Genomic DNA, 17668 nt, shown 5'->3' with positions numbered 1-17668 from the left:
GGGGAGGGGGCCGGCCGGCCGGAGGGAGGCAGGGCCGGAGGGAGGGAGGGAGGGAGGCGGGCAGGCGGGGGGGCCGGACTCCGCGCCCGAACATGGCCTCCTTCCCCGCGGAGCCCGCGGAGCCTCCCGGCCGCGGCCCACCCGCGGGGGCGCCGGAGCCCGGCGGCGCCGCCGAGGCGCGCAAAGTTCTGCCAACTTCGGCGCCCGCCCCGTCCTCCCCGGCGCCGCCCGGCCGAGAGCCCGGCGCGGGGGCGGCTCCCGCGGCTCCGGCTCCGGCGGCTCCGGCGGCGGCCGCCCGCCCGCCGCGCTTCTCGGCCGAGCAGGTCTCGTGCGTGTGCGAAGCGCTGCTGCAGGCGGGCGACCCGGGCCGGCTGGGGCGCTTCCTGGGCTCGCTGCCGGCCGACGAGGCGCCCCGCCTGGAGGCGCAGGCGGGCGAGAGCCTGGCCAAGGCGCGGGCGCTGCTGGCCTTCCAGCGGGGCGACTTCGCCGAGCTGTACCGCCTGCTGCAGAGCCGGCCCTTCGGCGCGCCCCACCACCCCTTCCTGCAGGACCTCTACCTGCGCGCGCGCTACCGGGAGGCCGAGGCGGCGCGCGGCCGGGCGCTGGGCGCCGTCGACAAGTACCGGCTGCGCAAGAAGTTCCCGCTGCCCAGCACCATCTGGGACGGCGAGGAGACCGTCTACTGCTTCAAGCGCCGCTCCCGCGCCGCGCTGCGCGACTCCTACGGCCGCAGCCGCTACCCCAGCCCCGAGCAGAAGCGCCGCCTGGCCCGCGACACCGGCCTCTCGCTCACGCAGGTCAGCAACTGGTTCAAGAACCGCCGGCAGCGGGACCGCAGCGGCGGCGGCGGCGGCGGGGGCGGCGGCGGCGCCGGCACGCCCAGCAAGAGGTGAGCGAAAGCGGGCGCGCTCCGTGCATGCCCAGAGGGCCCGCTTTGCTGCGGCCGCCGGAAGACGCTTCTGCCGCCGCGGGCGCCCCGGGCACGGCTGAGCAGAGCCTCCGCGGGCGGGCGCAGGCTATCGGGCCCGTCTCGGATGCAGAGTTAGCGGGCTGCCGCGGGTGGGACGGCCTTCCGAGGGCCTGGGATGCCGCTCCCCGTAATCCCCAGAGGCGGTGGGGCTCCAAGTCTTGCCAACTCTGCCCCAAAACGGGATGGGGGAGGCAGCCCTAAAAGCCTGGATCTGGTGGGTAAAGCCAGCCCCGGCAGGCCTGAGTCCAAGCAGCCCCCTCCCCCTGCAAGCGAGCCACCGAGCGGCGGACCGGCCTTGAGTCGGGGGATTCCACCTGCAGCCCCAGCCGATTTTGCGCTGGGGGGCACCCTTGGGATTGGGGGGATGCCATGTGGGTGTTGGAGGTCTTGCCCGCTCACAAAATGGCTGCTGTGCAAGAACCTGGCCAGGTGCAAATCTCCCGCGCACCCAAAGGCCCCCCGCCTGCACAGAATCCTCCTTTCTAGCCCTCCCTCGCTCTGACCTTGCCCTGAGCTGGCAAGCACGGTCACGAAGGAAGCCACGGTCTCTCCCGTCCCCAGCTTCATTTCTCTGGGTTCCCAAATCATCGTGGGGAGCCCGGGCACTGCTGGAGGCGCATGTGCCCGCTGGCTCCCGCTTCTTTGGCGTTATCAGAACTTTCTGAATGTGCAAAAAAAGGCAAGAGACATGGAGAACCCCGGGAGGCCAACCAGGGGCTTGCAGAGACTCCGGTGGTACCTTGGGGACTGGAGGATGAGCCTGTCAAGATGGAATTAGGGGCCGTATGAAACGCCCTCCTGAGCTCCTTGGTCTCACTGCCCCATCGTGAAAGGCCATGAATCTCTGGGGAGGTGGTATCTCTTCTAGCTTTGGAGAAGGTTTAGGAGGACCACCTGAAGGTTCCCCAGCCCTCCGCAAACCAACGATAGAAGTCGCTCAAGTGGGAGAACGTTCCAGTGCATTCCTTTGTCCCCATCCCTTCAAGGGAGGTGGGATGGAGCAGGGCCAGGCTGGCTGTTCCAGATGTTCCTGCAGCTGCCGCTGCTTTCCCACTCCACCGTGTCCCTCTTTTTCCCAAGCTGGAGCCCTGCCTCAGCTGTCTTGAGCAGCCACAACGTGGAAGGGGTTCTTCCCCTTTGTTGTGAAATCTGAATCCCAGGCGTTGAATTTCCCGGCCTTGTTCTCCTGGTCTCCTCCCTTCCCAGGGCAAGGGTGGAGACCAGAACCATCTCCTCGCCAGAGATAGCTGGCCGAGCCCCGCCCTTTCTGCAAGGGTTGGGAATCCTTACAAACATTGGCTGGGTTCGCCCAACCCTCTGAGCAGTGTTCCTCAACCTCGGCAACTTGAAGACGGGTGGACTTCAACTCCCAGAATTCCCCAGCCAGCATGGCTGGCTGGGGAATTCTGGGAGTTGAAGTCCACCCGTCTTCAAGTTGCCGAGGTTGAGGAACACTGCTCTAGAGTAAGCCTAAAGGAAGCTGGGTAGGCCGTGGTTGAGTGTCCTATGGGAACCTGGTCATTAGCTTAACAGGTTGCAGGTGGGAATCACGTGAAGCCATCCAAGGATTCATTTGGGTGCACCATGCTCTAGGAACATAGAATGGTGGTTTACTCACCCAGGGTTAAGATTTCACACGTCAGAAAGAAGGGGCTGGAAATTCCATCCTCCATCTGCACTACTACCATGGCCCCTGCAGTGCAGGGGGGCTGGGGGGGGGGAAATATATATAAGTTCACGCCAAGCCTTGGTAGTATCCAAGGAAATTGGATCTCACCTTCCGTCATTCCCAGAAAAGTTCATGCTTATGAGCTTGATAAAGAGAGGCGATTGACTCTAGGGAGGAAGCTGGGTGCTGGATCGGATGGAGATAGGGCCCCCCTGTGCATGTGCTCCTCACCTCCTAAAGAAAGTTGTAGGAAGAGAGCTAGTAGCTTGTCCTGGCCCGGAGGAATGGGGATCCCTAAGTGGGGTCCCCCACTTGAAGTCCTAAGTGGTGGCATGAATTCGGGGAGCGGTAGAGAGGTTGAAGGTTGTCTCTCCTTGAGGATTTTCTTGGTGGTGCAGCCTGTACCCCATCACTCTTCGGGGATTCACTGTTTGATCTCTCCTACAGTGAATCTGATGGGAACCCCAGCACGGAGGACGAGTCCAGCCACGGTCCTGAAGAAACGGAAGCAGCTGGGGGACTGTCCACCAGCCACGAAGGGGTCTCCGCCCCCAGCAGCCTGTTCCTGCCAGCTGCCTGCTCCAGTGCCTCTTCCATCCTCCTGAATGGGAACTTCATCACCGCTAGCTCTCCCCCCACCATGCTCCTTAATGGGGGCTCTGTGATCCAGACTCCCACCGGAGGGGTCATCCTCAACGGGTTGACTCTAGGGGAGAACCAAACCATCACCCTCAGTCCCGTGGCAGCACCCAGCCCGCCCATCCTCCTGAACGGCTCCACCAGTCTGCTGAGCCCCAAGGCCCCCAACAACCAGGAGATCAGCAAAGCCCCCCAGGAGAGCCTCTCGCCAGCCACAGTCATCCTCAGCCCAGCTGCCCTCCAGGGAGAGGTGAAGTCAGAAACCGCTGACCCGCTGGCGTTTGGCGTGGAAATGAAATCCGAGGATGGCCGGGGGGCAGCTCTTCCGCCCCTCCTGTCTCTCCCAGATACCTCCACGCTCCTCTCCGGGCGCAAGGGGGCACTCTTGGCTGCTCTGCCCTTGCCTCAAGTCGTTCCTTCAAATGAAGAAAGCCCCACTGCCCCCCAGTTGCCCGCAGCCCCTCAACCGGCAGCCCCCACCAGTCCTCAGATTGTCCCTCTTGCTAAACTGATCCCTGTGGGTCAAGCTCTGCCCACTTCCCAGGGGACAGGGGCAGCAGTGGGCAGCGGGCAGGGGTCCCCAGCGGCCCTGTCTCCTGCTGTCACCACCACACCCCTGCTCTCTGTCCCTGGGTCCTCTGCAGCCCAGGCCACGGTCCTCCATGTTTCTGCCCCATCCCTTCTCCCTCTCACCCAGGTATCACCCCCTTCCCAGGTTGTCCCTCTGTCCCAACCAGTTCCAGGAACTCAGTTGCTGTCCCCCCCTCAGATGGTGCCTGTGTCTCCCACCCAGATCTATACGGTATCCCACGGGGCTCCACCTCCACAGCTGGTCTCCATTCCTCAGGTGGCACAAGGCTCCCAGCTTATCTCCTTGCCCCAGGTGGTGCCCACCTCTCAGGTGGTGACTCTGCAGCAGGGCGTGGGCAACCCCATCCAGATACTGACAAGCGCCGCCCCCATCAAGGTGGGCCCCGTGGCCGGGACCCCGCAAGCCACGGTGGCCACCGGAGGCCTCGGCCAGAACAACGTCCATCTCCTCAACACTGGCGTAGGCGTCACGGCACTACAGCTTCCAGGCACAGCGCCAGGTACGTACCGATGGCTTCAGCAGTGGCTGAGCCGTGTGGCAGCCAGAATCAAGGACCTCTCCTGACCTTACAGAAAGATTAGGGATTCTCCGGAAAGTCGACAGTGAAAAGTTCAGAATTGGAAGGGTAGATTGCTATCGTTAGGAGTCTACAATTAACAATAAAGGTGTCGATATAGCGTAGTCAACATTTTCCAAATCGAGGCCGCAAGGCAAGGAATGCAGGCTTTATATACCAAACACGGTCTGCTTCCTGGCATCTCTGGTGTTGCTGCTATTGTGGCCGTTTCAAAAGTCTCTTTGTGTAAAGGAAGGTAGAAGTGACTGGAGGAAGGGAGGGAAGGAAGGAACCAACTGACCAACCATTAAAGGAGGAGAAATGGCAACTTGGTCCTGACAAGGAAGAGAGTGTGAGAAAGGCACTCAAATTACCCCCCCCCCATTTTGTTTGGTGTAAGATGAAGTAGTGAGAAATTCTGATGGGCTTTCAGGATTCTGTTGTCATACCCTACAACAAGAAGGAGAGCTGGTTTGGTGGTTAAGGCATCAAGCTAGAAACTGGCAGATTGTGAGTTCTAGTCCTGCCTTAGGCACAAAGCCAGCCATGCGCTCTCAGCCCCGGGAAGGAGGAGGCCAGGGCGAACCACTTCCAAAATCTTACCACAAAATCTGCAGGGACTTGTCCGGGCGGTCCCCAGGAGTCAAAAACTGGCTCAAAGGCACACACACACGTGTTCCTGGAAACTGTCTGGTGTCTGTTTTTTGCCCCCTCAAGAGTTCCTCTGCTCGTCTTATACCAGTCAAAATCAAGGTGGGGTTATTGTGAGTTCCAGGTTGCCGTTCCTCCTCCCTTAACAGTTAGCTCATTCCTTCCTTTATGGTTTGTGGCTAAATCCGGAGATGAGGGAGACGCCGGGGCTGAGTGATGGGGAGTTGGAACGGTAGAAATTTGGCCTAGGGGGATTCTCTGCTGTCTTTCTGCTCCAGGTAACATTCTCCTGGCCAACCCAGCCACCGGCAATGGCACCATCGTCGCTGGCATGGCCGTACAGCAAGGCAAGGTCATCCTCACGGCCACCCTCCCAGCGGGCCTGCTGATGACACCTGTCCTCTCTGCTCCAGCAGCCTCAACCTGGACTCTTCCCACCAAGCAGGAGGTCGCAGTGGCCACACCAGCAGCTCTGGGGGGCCCTGAAGGGAACGGTTTATTGCTTCCGGGGGTTCCCTCAGTGCTGCCCTCTGAAGTCTCCCCTCTTTCCACTTCTGACGTTGCTGGGCCAGCCCACGTGGCCTTTGGGACAGACTCCAGCCAAGCCCGCCTTCTCCCCAGCTTCTCCCAGCCGGAGGCCCTGGCCGTGTCCCAGCAGCAGGTGGTGTGGTCCAGCCCGGTTAGCATGGATCTTCAAGGGAACAGCGCCGAGGGGCTGTTTGAGATGGGGAAGGGCTCTGTAGAGGAGCTCCGGCTCACCGAGGGCGAGGGCCTTCTGCTGGACGCTTCTGGAGATGACGCCATGGGTCCTGAAGCTCTCGACTCGGATGAGAAAGTGCTGACCCAGCTGCAGTCCGTACCGGTGGAAGAGCCTCTGGACCTGTGAGACTCGGACCGCTGAGGAGCGTCACCTTCTCGGGCAACGTTCTTCAGACTGAGAATTCTTGGGCTCCTGATCTTTCCCAGAGCAACTGTGAGTTTGGGAGTTCCCAAAGTGCCTCGATAAGAGAAAACGCTTCCCTGTGAGGCCTCCTGCCCGTCAGGGCTGCGGTTCCACCTTTGCACAGGAACGGGGTAACACTACAGCGCGGGGACGGTTCTCCCCACCGCCCTTCAGGCTGACCATGACAGACCACTGCTGGGGCGGCAAACCTGGGCGCCACTGTGTGGCTGTCGGCAGAATAGCAAACGCTGCTTCCTTCACCTGCAAAGGAGGGCGGGCTTCAGCTCTCCATCCTGAGGGTCAGGTGTTTCTCTTCAGGTCCTCTTTGAACTTCCTTTCTGGTAGATACTCCTCTGGTATGTTCAAAGTCACCATACAACTTGGAAAGCTGGGAATGTCCCACCTGCTGCAAGGAGAGCTTCTAGCCCAGAGCGATATTTCCTTTCCTCTCACCCATGGTGCTAGGGGTGGGGTCTGGCTACCAAATGTGATCCCAAATCCCACTTTAGAGAGGCAGGGAAATTATCCAGCTTCCCAGCTTTCATGCTTTCGTTCTCTTTTTTTTTGTGGTGTGGAGGATAGCCTTCCCTGTCCTCCCTCTGACGCTGTGGAGATAATGATGGGGAAGAAGGCAAACGCATCTGGAGCATCCCAGGTTGGAGGAGGCGGTTTGGGGCCATGAGCGTGCAATCTTAGGGAGTTGAAAGAACCCTGTTCTGAAATAGCTCTAGTTCTCTGTGGCAGAAAAGGGCAGCTAGAATGTCTCTCCGGTCTGTATGCCTGCGTGCCTTGTCTGCGGAACAGATTTTGAGAGCTTTCAACGAAGGTAGGAGAAACTACGAAAACGTTGGGCTAACCATGACAGTCCTCTCCACGGACAATGCAAGAAACGGGATTGGATTCTGCACAGGTTGGCCCTATAGTTAAAAGGTACATAGATTTTAGATACAGAATTAGCTTCTTAAGCCACATGAAATTTAGTTACATCTCTTTATTTTGGGTTTGGGAGCCCAAGGCAACCAGTGCTACGTACACGCGGGGTGGAGAGAATGGCCCGAAAGACCAAAATAATTGAGCATTATTGCAAAACTTGAGTTCATCCCCAGGGTCCCCAAAATGTATTGCTTCCCTTGCAACACCTCTAAATCCTCAGGCCAGCAGTCTTGATTTCTCCAAGGCACGGGGGAAAAAAATACACACAAAATCTGCTTCTAAAAGAAAGGTCTTATAAAAACACATTTCCCCGTACCTTAAGTTACAACTCTCCTACCGGTATATTTGAGTTTCTGTCATGTGGATAAAAGGAAAAAGAGTACCATTTTTTCACACTACATTCATAACAGTGTTTATGAAATCTTAAGAAGTTGAGTGACCCATGAGAATGGATTTTAAGTACTGAAGCTATCCCAGTCATAAAATGAATTTGGAATTTACTGTAGATTAAAGATGTCATATATGGACAGGTGTGGGGGAGTCAAGCCTTAATGCAGTGTTTTTCAAATGCGGCCACTTACAGATGTGTGGACTTCAACTCCCACAATTCTGGGAGTTGAAGTCCACACATCTCTAAGTGGCCAAGGTTGAAAAATGCTTCCCTAATGGAATAACCTCACATCAAACATGCAGTTATAATAGGCTACCTTTTTACATGTCCTCCAGAAACAGCCTGCTTTTTAAAAAGAGAGCGCCCATGTTCTTTACAAGCAAAAACACCTTGTATAAACTGGAGACGTTTATTCTTTTGCAGAGAAAAATTGCAGATTGAAATCCTGGTTTCTCCAGCTAAAGCTGAGAAAAATTCTTGAGGGAACCCTGGAGAGCTGCCTTGAGTCAGCACAGACAGGACTAACCTAGATAAGACAGCCCAGAGCTCTGCAGCTTTCTTGCCCTTTACTACTTGGTAAGGATGAGCGGAAGCCAATTTTGTTTTCATCTGATTCTCGCTTTACCGACTGAACGTTTTATTCAGTTGCTTCAGCATCAATACGGTATACGCATTTGCAGAGGGGGAGGGTCGAAAGGATGGCAGCTGCAACTATGCAATGAAAGCCCCGCCCCTTTTACCTGCATAAAAGGGTGGGGCTTTGATCACATGAGGCCGCCATCTTGACCTTTTTGACCCGCCCATGCAGACACCTCTGCATCTTTGGCCTGAAAGGAAATATTTCATGCACGTTTCCAGTTCTTGTACCCACTCCTAAAGGGTATACTCTTGCAAGCATTCTTCCCGTTGTGAAACAGGGTTATGCGTACACTTTGTCCAGTAGACGCAAGGTGGTTTTTTTCTCCCGCTACGCATTTTTGCACATACCTTCGGAATTGCAAACAGCACTGCGGTCGTTTGAAGCGTGTCTTTTACATGCATCTCTGTTCCAGGTTCTGACATAGACAATGTTTTTAAATAGTATGATGGGGTATATTTCTCCATTATCCCTCATGCTAAAAAAGATTGCCGTTAGTTCCAGTCCTCCAGGGCAGAAATGTGTAGCTCGAGTTATTTTTTTTTTTCTTTTAAGTACATGCAAACAACACCCTCTTTTTGAACCACTTAGTAACTACGAAGGTTTTCACTGAGTTGAAGTCCGCTCGGTTCAGAAACCATCGCTGGATGGAATTAGCAGTTGAGATAGGTTTTATTGTAAAGTGGGAAACGTCACAATTCACTATATTGAGATGAATTCCATCAGTACGGCAAAGCAGTCGTCTTTTCCAACACTACCTTTTCCTTGGCGTATCCCAACATAGCATCGGAATTCCTCTACGTATGTCCTCCCTCCGGTCAGGTACTGCAGAATCACATCTCTTCCCACAGTTTGTGAGAAGCAATCATTTCTATAAGATATTTTTGTATCTCTCCTTTGTTGTTTTTTTATGTCTATTTGTGTCTTTTATATATATTTTATATATATAAATATATATAAATATATATTTTATCCTAAAACTTTGTGCGCATATTCATCCTATTGTGAATTCAGATTATACACTGATTTATGAGGCAGTTTGTCTCCGTAGTTGAGGATGGTTAAATTGTCAATACTTAAACCAAATTTTCAAGATTGCGTATAGTTTACAATCAGGATAAGTCACCAGGCCTTCTAGAGCAGTGTTTCTCAACCTTGGGAACTTTAAGAGGTGTGGACTTCAACTCCCAGAATTCCCCAGCCAGCCATGCTGGCTGGGGAATTCTGGGAGTTGAAGTCCACACCTCTTAAAGTTCCCAAGGTTGAGAAACACTGCTGGCTGGGGAATTCTGGGAGTTGAAGTCCACACCTCTTAAAGTTCCCAAGGTTGAGAAACACTGCTGGCTGGGGAATTCTGGGAGTTGAAGTCCACACCTCTTAAAGTTCCCAAGGTTGAGAAACACTGCTGGCTGGGGAATTCTGGGAGTTGAAGTCCACACCTCTTAAAGTTCCCAAGGTTGAGAAACACTACACTGGACAGTTGAGACTACAAGTCCCACAATCTCTTTGCATTGCTTTTGGTGGCTGGAACTGTTGGTAGTTCTCGCCTTTTTTGACCCCCATGGGCCCCCACCTCCTGTTAATATTTAGTAATGATAATATCTTTAGTGCAAGTTAAATACGAGGTATTATTTTGCATAGGGATTGGTGGGGTTGGCAAGCAAAACACAAAGAAATCCTGAAGGAAATGCCTTCAATTGGATAAATACCTAATTGTCTCTAATAGCCATTTGAGTTTGCTTGCTGGGAGTTTTTTAAAAATGCCAGCACAGCCAAGAATGTTTCATGACCACCCCAAGAAGCTAATTTGTATAAAGATTCAAGGCAAGAATGGAAAGAGTTTGGCTTTAGGCAACGTTGCCCATAAGAATTCAGTGACAAACTTGGCCAGTTCACCCTAATTCACTCTTCCGAATACTAGTTTCTGTCCATAATCCTAATTATTCTTCCAGCATCTCAGATTTCAAGAACCTGAGTGTTATTCCAGGTCAGAACTAGATTGTGCAGCTTTTGGCTCCCAAAATACAGGTAGTCCTCGACTTACAATCACAATTGGGACTGGAACTTCTGTTGCTAAGTGGTGTGGTCGTTAAGTGAGTTGCACCTGATTTTACCACCTTTTTGCCACAGTTGTTAAACGAATCACATGGTCGTTAAGCAAGTCCAACTTCCCCCATTAACTTTGCTTGTTGGAAGCCCCCTCAGAAGATCCCAAATGGCAGTCACATGACCCCGGGATACTGCAGCCATCATAAATGCATGCTGGTTGCCAGTTGCCCGAATTTTGACCACGGGGATGCTGCAATGGTCATAAGTGCGAGGACTGGTTGTAAGTTGCTTTTTTCAACACCGTCATAACTTTGAACAGTTGTTAAATGAATGGTTGTAAGACGAGGACTACCTACATCTCTGGAGATAGTTGCAGTTAGGGTTCACATAGACCTAGCTCTTAATTTGTCTTTTTGAAAAGTTAAAAACAAGCGTTAGTCACCCCAGATAGGAGCCGCTGCATCCCTGAACTGCACCAGTTCGAACAGATGGTCATTCATGCAGCCCTCCAGTGCATGGGGAAGAACCCAGGAGTTTCCTGTGGAAAATGCGCTTGTGAATGTGGGGCGACTTCAACTCCAGAACAAAGCCGGTTTTTCCCCAGAGAATTGAGTTGCTGGGAAGAAGTAAGGTAATCCAGGTTGGATAGTGTTACTTAGGCGGCTGCATAAGTAATACCGTCTGGGGTGGGAGCACATGGGGGAGTTTTCTGGTCCTTGTATTGAAAGATACAGCAGGGGGTGGTGGAGGGACTGAGATTGAATCTCAGGTGAGATTAACCCTTTGTAGGGATTAAATCTTGCACTGGTATGAACAATGCAGCAAGAAGAGCAGCTTGTAAATTGCTGTAAGAATGAAAATCTGGATTTAGACTGCAACGGCTCTGTGAGTAGCAACATCAAGTGCTCTACCAAGACCAGATCTGGATTTATGTATGGAATATTATGGATACGTTCACTAGATGAATATCCCACCTTACATTCGGCCGCTCAAGGCAGCCGATGTAATGCTCACTCCTCCTCTGTTGCACTCAACAGTACCAGGTGCCAAATTCAGCCTAATGGAACAACCTGTGGCTTCAAAGAAAATAAAATCTGGAAAGCACGTTTTCGGGTCCTTAAAGCTGGAAATGTCACATTTAAGATGGTTTCCTGCAGGATAGTTTCAGCAGTCCTAGAAAGCACGCTCCAGGACCAAAGAAAAGGAGTGTGCCAGCGAGACCGTTCCCCCCCCCCCCAAAGAAATGCAAAAGTTGCAGAATTTCCTTATTTGTCCTTTTTCAAATGGTACCTTGTTCTAAATAAACTCATACTTCCTGGTTGAGTGATGTTCCAGAAACAGCCCCTTGGAAGCGGGTCTGCAGGAGGTGGTCCGAAAAGTGAAGCTTGAGTGCACCGCCGTGGCCCGTCTTGACTTTTTGGACCACCTGCTGCAGACGCCCCTGGCCACTTGCCATCCTTCAGAAAGATTGGCTTCTGTGTGCTGGAAACGCTGGAGAAACAAGGTTGCAGATACTTTCCAAGAAACACTGCTGGTTTTCACTGAACGAGGAAGAGGAGAACAGCCCACCAAGGGAGGCTCGGGGTCCCAACTGAGCATCGAGCAATGACAGCCAGTAAGCCACAGCAGGGGACAGGAGGATCCATCATGCGGAGAGTTGAGATCTTGTAGATATACCATCATGAGCCATTTAATAGAATACAGCAGTGTTTCTCAAACCGTGGCAACTTTAAGATGCCTGGACTTCAACTCCCAGAATTCCCCAGCCAGCCAAGGCTGGCTGGGGAATTCTGGGAGTTGGAGTCCAGGCATCTTAAAGTTGCCACGGTTTGAGAAACACTGGAATACAGTCTTGTTTGGCAGGAAAGATTGACGCTTCTGTTCCAGTGCATCTGGGGAAATCACTCCGTCAAGGCTTTGCCTTCCAGCTTGTAATGGGTATTCCTTTCGCCTGCAGCTGCGAAAGCCTCGTTATTTGCGGTGCAACAGGTTATTTGTCTTGTGAATAGCCGCCGGCTTGGACCGAAACATGATCTCTGCATGGGAAGAGCAGGAAACGGCAGAGGCAGGGACCTTCGCTTATTGCCTGCGCTGTCACCTGGCGAGGCCAGGAACAAAGGGAGACAAAGCTATTTTCAGAGGGATCCTGGCCCCCCTATGAAAAAATTCCACTTCTTTTACTCAGGAAGATTAACAAACCACCACAGCTGCCCCACACCTGTACAGTTCTGAAAAGAGGAACCTTGTAATCACTGTGCTTCTAATTTTTTTAAATGATGGGAAGCCCTTTGAATGCATAGGGCATCCTTGAAGACAGGTTATGCTTGATAAAATTCTTGCAGCTTAGGGACAGTTGCTGAGCAGGATCCCCAGTGATTGTCGAAGCGTCTGTGTCCTGTTCAGCTCTTTGCCCCTTACTAATAATCAAGAAGGGGAAACCATCCATGTTGAAGCCAGCATTAAATAGAGTACAGATCAGAAAAGCTCTGATTTTGGACAAACAGGCTGACTTTAGCAGACCGGGGGAACAAAAGGAGAACCAGGCCTTTCCTTTTCAGTATGTCTCCTGCTCCCCCCTCTGTAGGGGGCATCTCACGTTTCCATACCCTGACAACCCCCTCCACGGAAAGGTTTACCATCCCAGGGTGACGTGGTGAAAGTCTCTCTCGCTCTTCTTGCGGAGTTGGCCAATGGCTGGCCCCAGCTGCAGTCTGTGTGGGCTGGGCCTGTAACTGATACCCCCCAAGACATCTACCCTGGGCAACTGTCTCTAGAGCCAGAAGACAGAGAAAGGGAGTCCTGAGAGCACAGAGACCTGGAGAGAGAAAAAGGGACATGGCCACCAAAGTGAGAAGCGTGATAGGCACCAGCTTGGCCCCTCACTTCCCTTGGACTCTCTTGTCTTAGTCAGGCAGATCTGGCTTCCTCCTCCAACAAAACGGCCATCTTCTCTTCTTTGCTTCAAGGGCAGCAGTGTCTTCTACAGGCAGAACGTGTAGGTGTTGGGTGGCCTCAGTGGACCTTCGTAGATTGCTTTTGAAAGCCACAAAGCTTTGGAGGCCCCACCTTACATTCTCTGGGAAAGAGTACATTATTTCCCACTCAGCCATGAATTTTGGCTTCACGCAAGAGCAAGTGGCATGTGTATGTGAGGTCTTGCAGCAAGGGGGCAACATTGAGCGCTTGGGCCGGTTCCTCTGGTCCCTGCCAGCTTGTGACCACCTGCACAAGAACGAGAGTGTCCTGAAGGCCAAAGCGGTGGTTGCCTTCCATCGGGGCAATTTCCGGGAGCTCTACAAGATCTTAGAGAGTTATCAGTTCTCACCGCACAATCACCCTAAACTTCAGCAACTCTGGCTCAAGGCTCACTACACTGAAGCAGAAAAGTTGCGTGGAAGGCCACTGGGGGCCGTGGGAAAATACAGGGTGCGGCGCAAATTCCCTTTGCCTCGGACAATCTGGGACGGGGAGGAAACCAGTTACTGCTTCAAGGTAAGTCTCCTTGGAATTATATTTTGTCTAAGGGTATTTCTCAACTCTCATAGAAATCCCACTCCCAAGCATGGAACAAAGAAAAGTCCATTTCCAACACCGAGAACTTTGAATTTCACAGGCACAAAAAATATAAATCGTTCCTTGAAAAGTTTTATGTTTGGGATAAGCCACCTAATACTTCAGTAAGATTTTTACCAACTCCTCTCTTGCCTAAATCTACAACTTTCTTCTAATTATCCTTCAATATTTCTGTCACACTAAAGTCTAGTGTCACTTTAGGGGAAAACTCCCCACTGGAATAGCTTTTACCTAGTTGCCATTAGGATGTGCTGTTTCTCCCTTTAAGCCTCTGTGTTGACTCTTGCCTTTCTCATGGACCTAACGCTCCTGTTTTCTTCTCCTGCCAAGATATCTCGCATACGGACCCCATCTCTTTGTTTCTTTTCTCTGCTTCCACCCTGCTCTTTTTCCTGATCATCTCTAAAACCCTTGGGTGGTGCGAGAACCTGCCCTTTTGAAATTTCCTCTTAACCATTGGTACCTAAAACTTTTTCAGGCTCAGGCGTTTGGTCTTTGGAAACTGGGCGCTATTTCAGAAAGTAGAGGGGACAAGACAAAAATGATTGTCAGGTGAAGATTAAAATTGCACTTGATTTAATTCATTTTAATTTAATTCATTTAAGAATTAAATATTAACTTAATTAAGCACAGGAACAAGGATATCTCCCCTGTGTTTATACCTTCCTCTTTTCATCACATTAAAAATGAAAATGTGGTAGCAACTTTTAGAGGGGCTCTATAGAGTTCAGGAGTCTCAGACTGTGTATCACTGTTCAGAACTTTGTAATGCCTTATCTACTACTTGAACAGTCTAATAGTAGTCTAAAAGTACATAACACAAGATCTGCTGCTCCTCACTCCCTGTTATCCTGGCCTTTGTGTTCATCTCCTTTGCTGCAAAATTTAGATCGGCAGATTCTTGGAGAAGAGGTTTCTTGCCTGCTTCAGTCTTTCGTGCCATGACCCACTTCCTCTAAGTTCCTCCTGAAACATTCTGAAATAATCTCCTGAGCAAGGCCAAACATTATGCATCTCTGAGAACATTCTGGAAAAGTTTCAAAACTCATTTATTTTAAACAGCCTTTGGCAGCAGAAGGAAGATAATATATGCCCTAGCTCACTTATTGCAGTTGAGTTTTTCCTTCACCATTAAATTGCATAAACTGGCCAAGCCTTAAGGCTTTGCGAAATTTCACCCTTGATTAAAAATAAAAGAAGGGGATGGTGACTGCTAATTTTTGGAAGACAGCAAAGATCAAAGTATGATGACATTGCCCCCTATAGGTTACATTGCAGCATTTAAACTGACCTTGAAACATACACACTTAAAACAATACAGTATGCTTTTGAAGTTGATCTAACCGCATATGGGGACAAAATTAGCTGCAGCAATTCAAGAAAAAGATTTTGGAATCGCATGGAAACCTCAGTGAAATTACTGATTTTGGATTCTTGCAAAAAGAAGCTGAAAGCTACTTTTGCTGTACGCTGCCCAGCTTGGGGTGGGCCTCACCCTGGGGTGAGATGGGCGGCTATATACATTGGTTTAATAAATAAATAAATACATTTACAACATATACAGGTCTGGTTGCCCTAGCTGGAAAATGTTTAGAAATTAATAATTAAAATGCTCAAAGAACGGGAGTACTGTCTCTGTGTGGGCAGGTTCAAGAAAAGATTTCAGTGAGGAGAGTCTTACAGTATTACAAGAAGTGCAGAGAGGTGATTCTGTTTTCCCAGATAGCTTACAGTTTTGGTCTGACAAACGCTCGGTTCAATGACTTTCCCCTCTCATGCAGGAAAAATCCCGGAGCGTGTTACGGGAGTGGTACCTCCACAACCCCTATCCATCCCCGCGTGAGAAGAGAGAACTGGCAGAAGCAACTGGGCTGACCACGACTCAGGTCAGCAACTGGTTCAAGAACCGGCGCCAGAGGGACCGTGCAGCTGAGACCAAAGAGAGGTGAGCGGCCTTCTCGGCCGGTGTAGAATGCAACACGGCTACTCTGGACTTCTTGCGGCAGCAGCAGACATGAAATACTTCGGGGCACGGGCAGGGGAAGGAAAGCGGTCCTGATGACGATGATGATGACATGCAAATGATGGCTTGGGTGAGCCAAGAAATTAGGGCCAAGGCGTGAGCAGTTGGAGAATAGAAGCTTTGGGGGGACTCTGCCGCTGCCGCCACTAAGAAATTCAGATTTATAACCTGTCTCGTTACCCAGCACACTCCAGAGACCTATCATTAATTCCCTCAGTTATCCAAACTTTCCCTTCTTCGCTGAATGTGTCATTCTCCATTGCAAATCCTCACTCCTTCCATTTAAGACACAACTACGTGCCCTCGGCCTCCGCTCTGCTTGACAACATCCCCTGTTCTCTGTCTTTGCTTCCCAAGCTTTCCAGATACCCCTTTGTTATGCCCCCATCGGTTTAGAAAAGCCTCATGTTGATAAATTGTGCCACGGCGACTTCTCTGCTTTCAGATCCTCTCTAAAACGTTCCTATGAAGCTTTTCCCAAACCCGCTGTGATAGCTTCATTCTTCCAGCAGGCTTTACCGTTGGTTCATCTAGCTTTGCCATTCAAAAGGTGGGGAAGCTGCTTATTCATATTCTGTTTAGATACAGAACTGTGATTGGATGCAACTGCCATTTGAGTGGTGGCCACACCTCAGCCTTAATTTCATTTATCCATCCATCCTTCCATCCAATCATTCTGTTTAGATGAGTACCCAGGGTAGCCAACAATAATAAGATCTTCTGACTTTCTAAAAGGCACTTTTAACTGAAAAGTGGCCTGAAACAGACAAGAGATAGAATAGGAATGGAGAATGTCTGGCCCACCAGGCCAGCCCATGCAGTCTGCCCCAAACTCCCTGCTCCCCCTCATTGCCAAGAGCCAAGTTTACTCTTATTGGGGCTGGTCTTGTTGGCTTCAGCTGCTCATCATCTTTCCCATGATTTGGAGATCTTTCAGGGGAACTCCCAGCCTTTCGACTTTTTGTAGTTGGGGGAAGGGCTTCTGAATGGCAGCAGCACTGCTAGAAGAAAGGATGACTGTACTCCTGAATATTCCTCTGATCTAAATTGCCTCTCTGAAGTTTCACAGAGGGAAAATCCAAATGCTCTGTGTCTGACTTTGATATAAAGTAGTACAGAACTAGGGTGTATTTATGTATGTATGTATGTATGTATGTATGTATTTATGTATATAAATTCGGGATAATTAATTTTTAAAATGAATTTTTAAAAAATTCAATGAATTTTTAAAAAATGTCTGCAGGGTGTGGTCAGAAAAGTCAAGATGGTGGCCAAGACAGTTCAATCAAAGCTTCGCCTGGTTTTTATGTAAAACGCAGATAAAAAGCAGGAGGGGCTTTAATCCCACCATCGTGTCCCCCATCTTGACTCTTCTGACAATAACCTGCAGGCACCCCTGAAATATCCCAGATCAGAGAAGGCTGAAATATTTACATATATGCAACTGATTAGACTACTTGAGGACCAACTGTCTGATCTGGCATCTCAGCAGTAGAGTTTCTGAACAATGTGGACTTGGGCACATTATTTTTCTTTTCGGCTACAGGGAGAACAGCGAGGGTGGTGTTCTGAAGGAAGGACGGGGCCTGCCACGAGACAGACATGTGATCCCCAGCTCCGAGGACGAAAGCTCCCCCATCGACAGTCCCTCCCTGCTCTACCCTGCCTTGCAGCTTTCAGTTCCTGAGGGAAACTCCATTCACAATGCCCAAAGGGTAGATTACCTGCAGCACCAGCCACTCCACAATGGTCTCCTGGGATCCCTCACTTCCACTCTTGTAAATCTGGGGTCCTGAAACAGTACAATTAGATGCCACCCCATTCTCAGTGGATTGTTTCTTTGTTCTAGCCCTTCCACGCGTAAATATTCCTGTTTCCAACTAAAACTATCACATCACATCATGTCTTTTGTAACATGGAAACTGGGCTACAAGCATATTGAATCATCACTTCTGATACTGAGCAAAAAGTAACAACCTTCATGTTGGTGGAAAAGGCACGCGTTTTTCTAAATGTGAGAAACGCAGAAGCTGTCAGCATGT

General features: G+C 50.8%; 2 protein-coding genes across 2 annotated transcripts; both read left to right on the top strand.

Moving 5' to 3' along the window:
- Nucleotides 1-57: 57 nt before the first annotated feature.
- On the top strand, nt 58-8378 carry SIX5 (SIX homeobox 5). Its single transcript, XM_088139776.1, has 3 exons — nt 58-889; nt 3087-4369; nt 5356-8378. The coding sequence occupies exons 1-3, from the start codon at nt 93-95 to the stop codon at nt 5961-5963; spliced, it is 2688 nt and encodes an 895-aa protein (XP_087995902.1). The 5' UTR covers nt 58-92; the 3' UTR covers nt 5964-8378.
- Nucleotides 8379-12575: 4197 nt separating this feature from the next.
- On the top strand, nt 12576-17422 carry LOC103059358 (homeobox protein six1b). Its single transcript, XM_007439469.3, has 3 exons — nt 12576-13522; nt 15385-15548; nt 17173-17422. Exons 1-3 carry the CDS (start codon nt 13139-13141, stop codon nt 17420-17422), a joined length of 798 nt encoding a protein of 265 aa, XP_007439531.2. The 5' UTR covers nt 12576-13138.
- The last annotated feature ends 246 nt before the right edge of the window (nt 17423-17668 follow it).

The sequence above is a fragment of the Python bivittatus genome, unplaced genomic scaffold, assembly GCF_059951505.1.
Source record: "Python bivittatus isolate LINGU-HERP-01145 unplaced genomic scaffold, Pbiv_v1 ctg000310_np1212, whole genome shotgun sequence".
NCBI classification, from domain to species: Eukaryota; Metazoa; Chordata; class Lepidosauria; order Squamata; family Pythonidae; genus Python; species Python bivittatus.
This window is presented reverse-complemented; position numbering and strand designations above follow the sequence as displayed.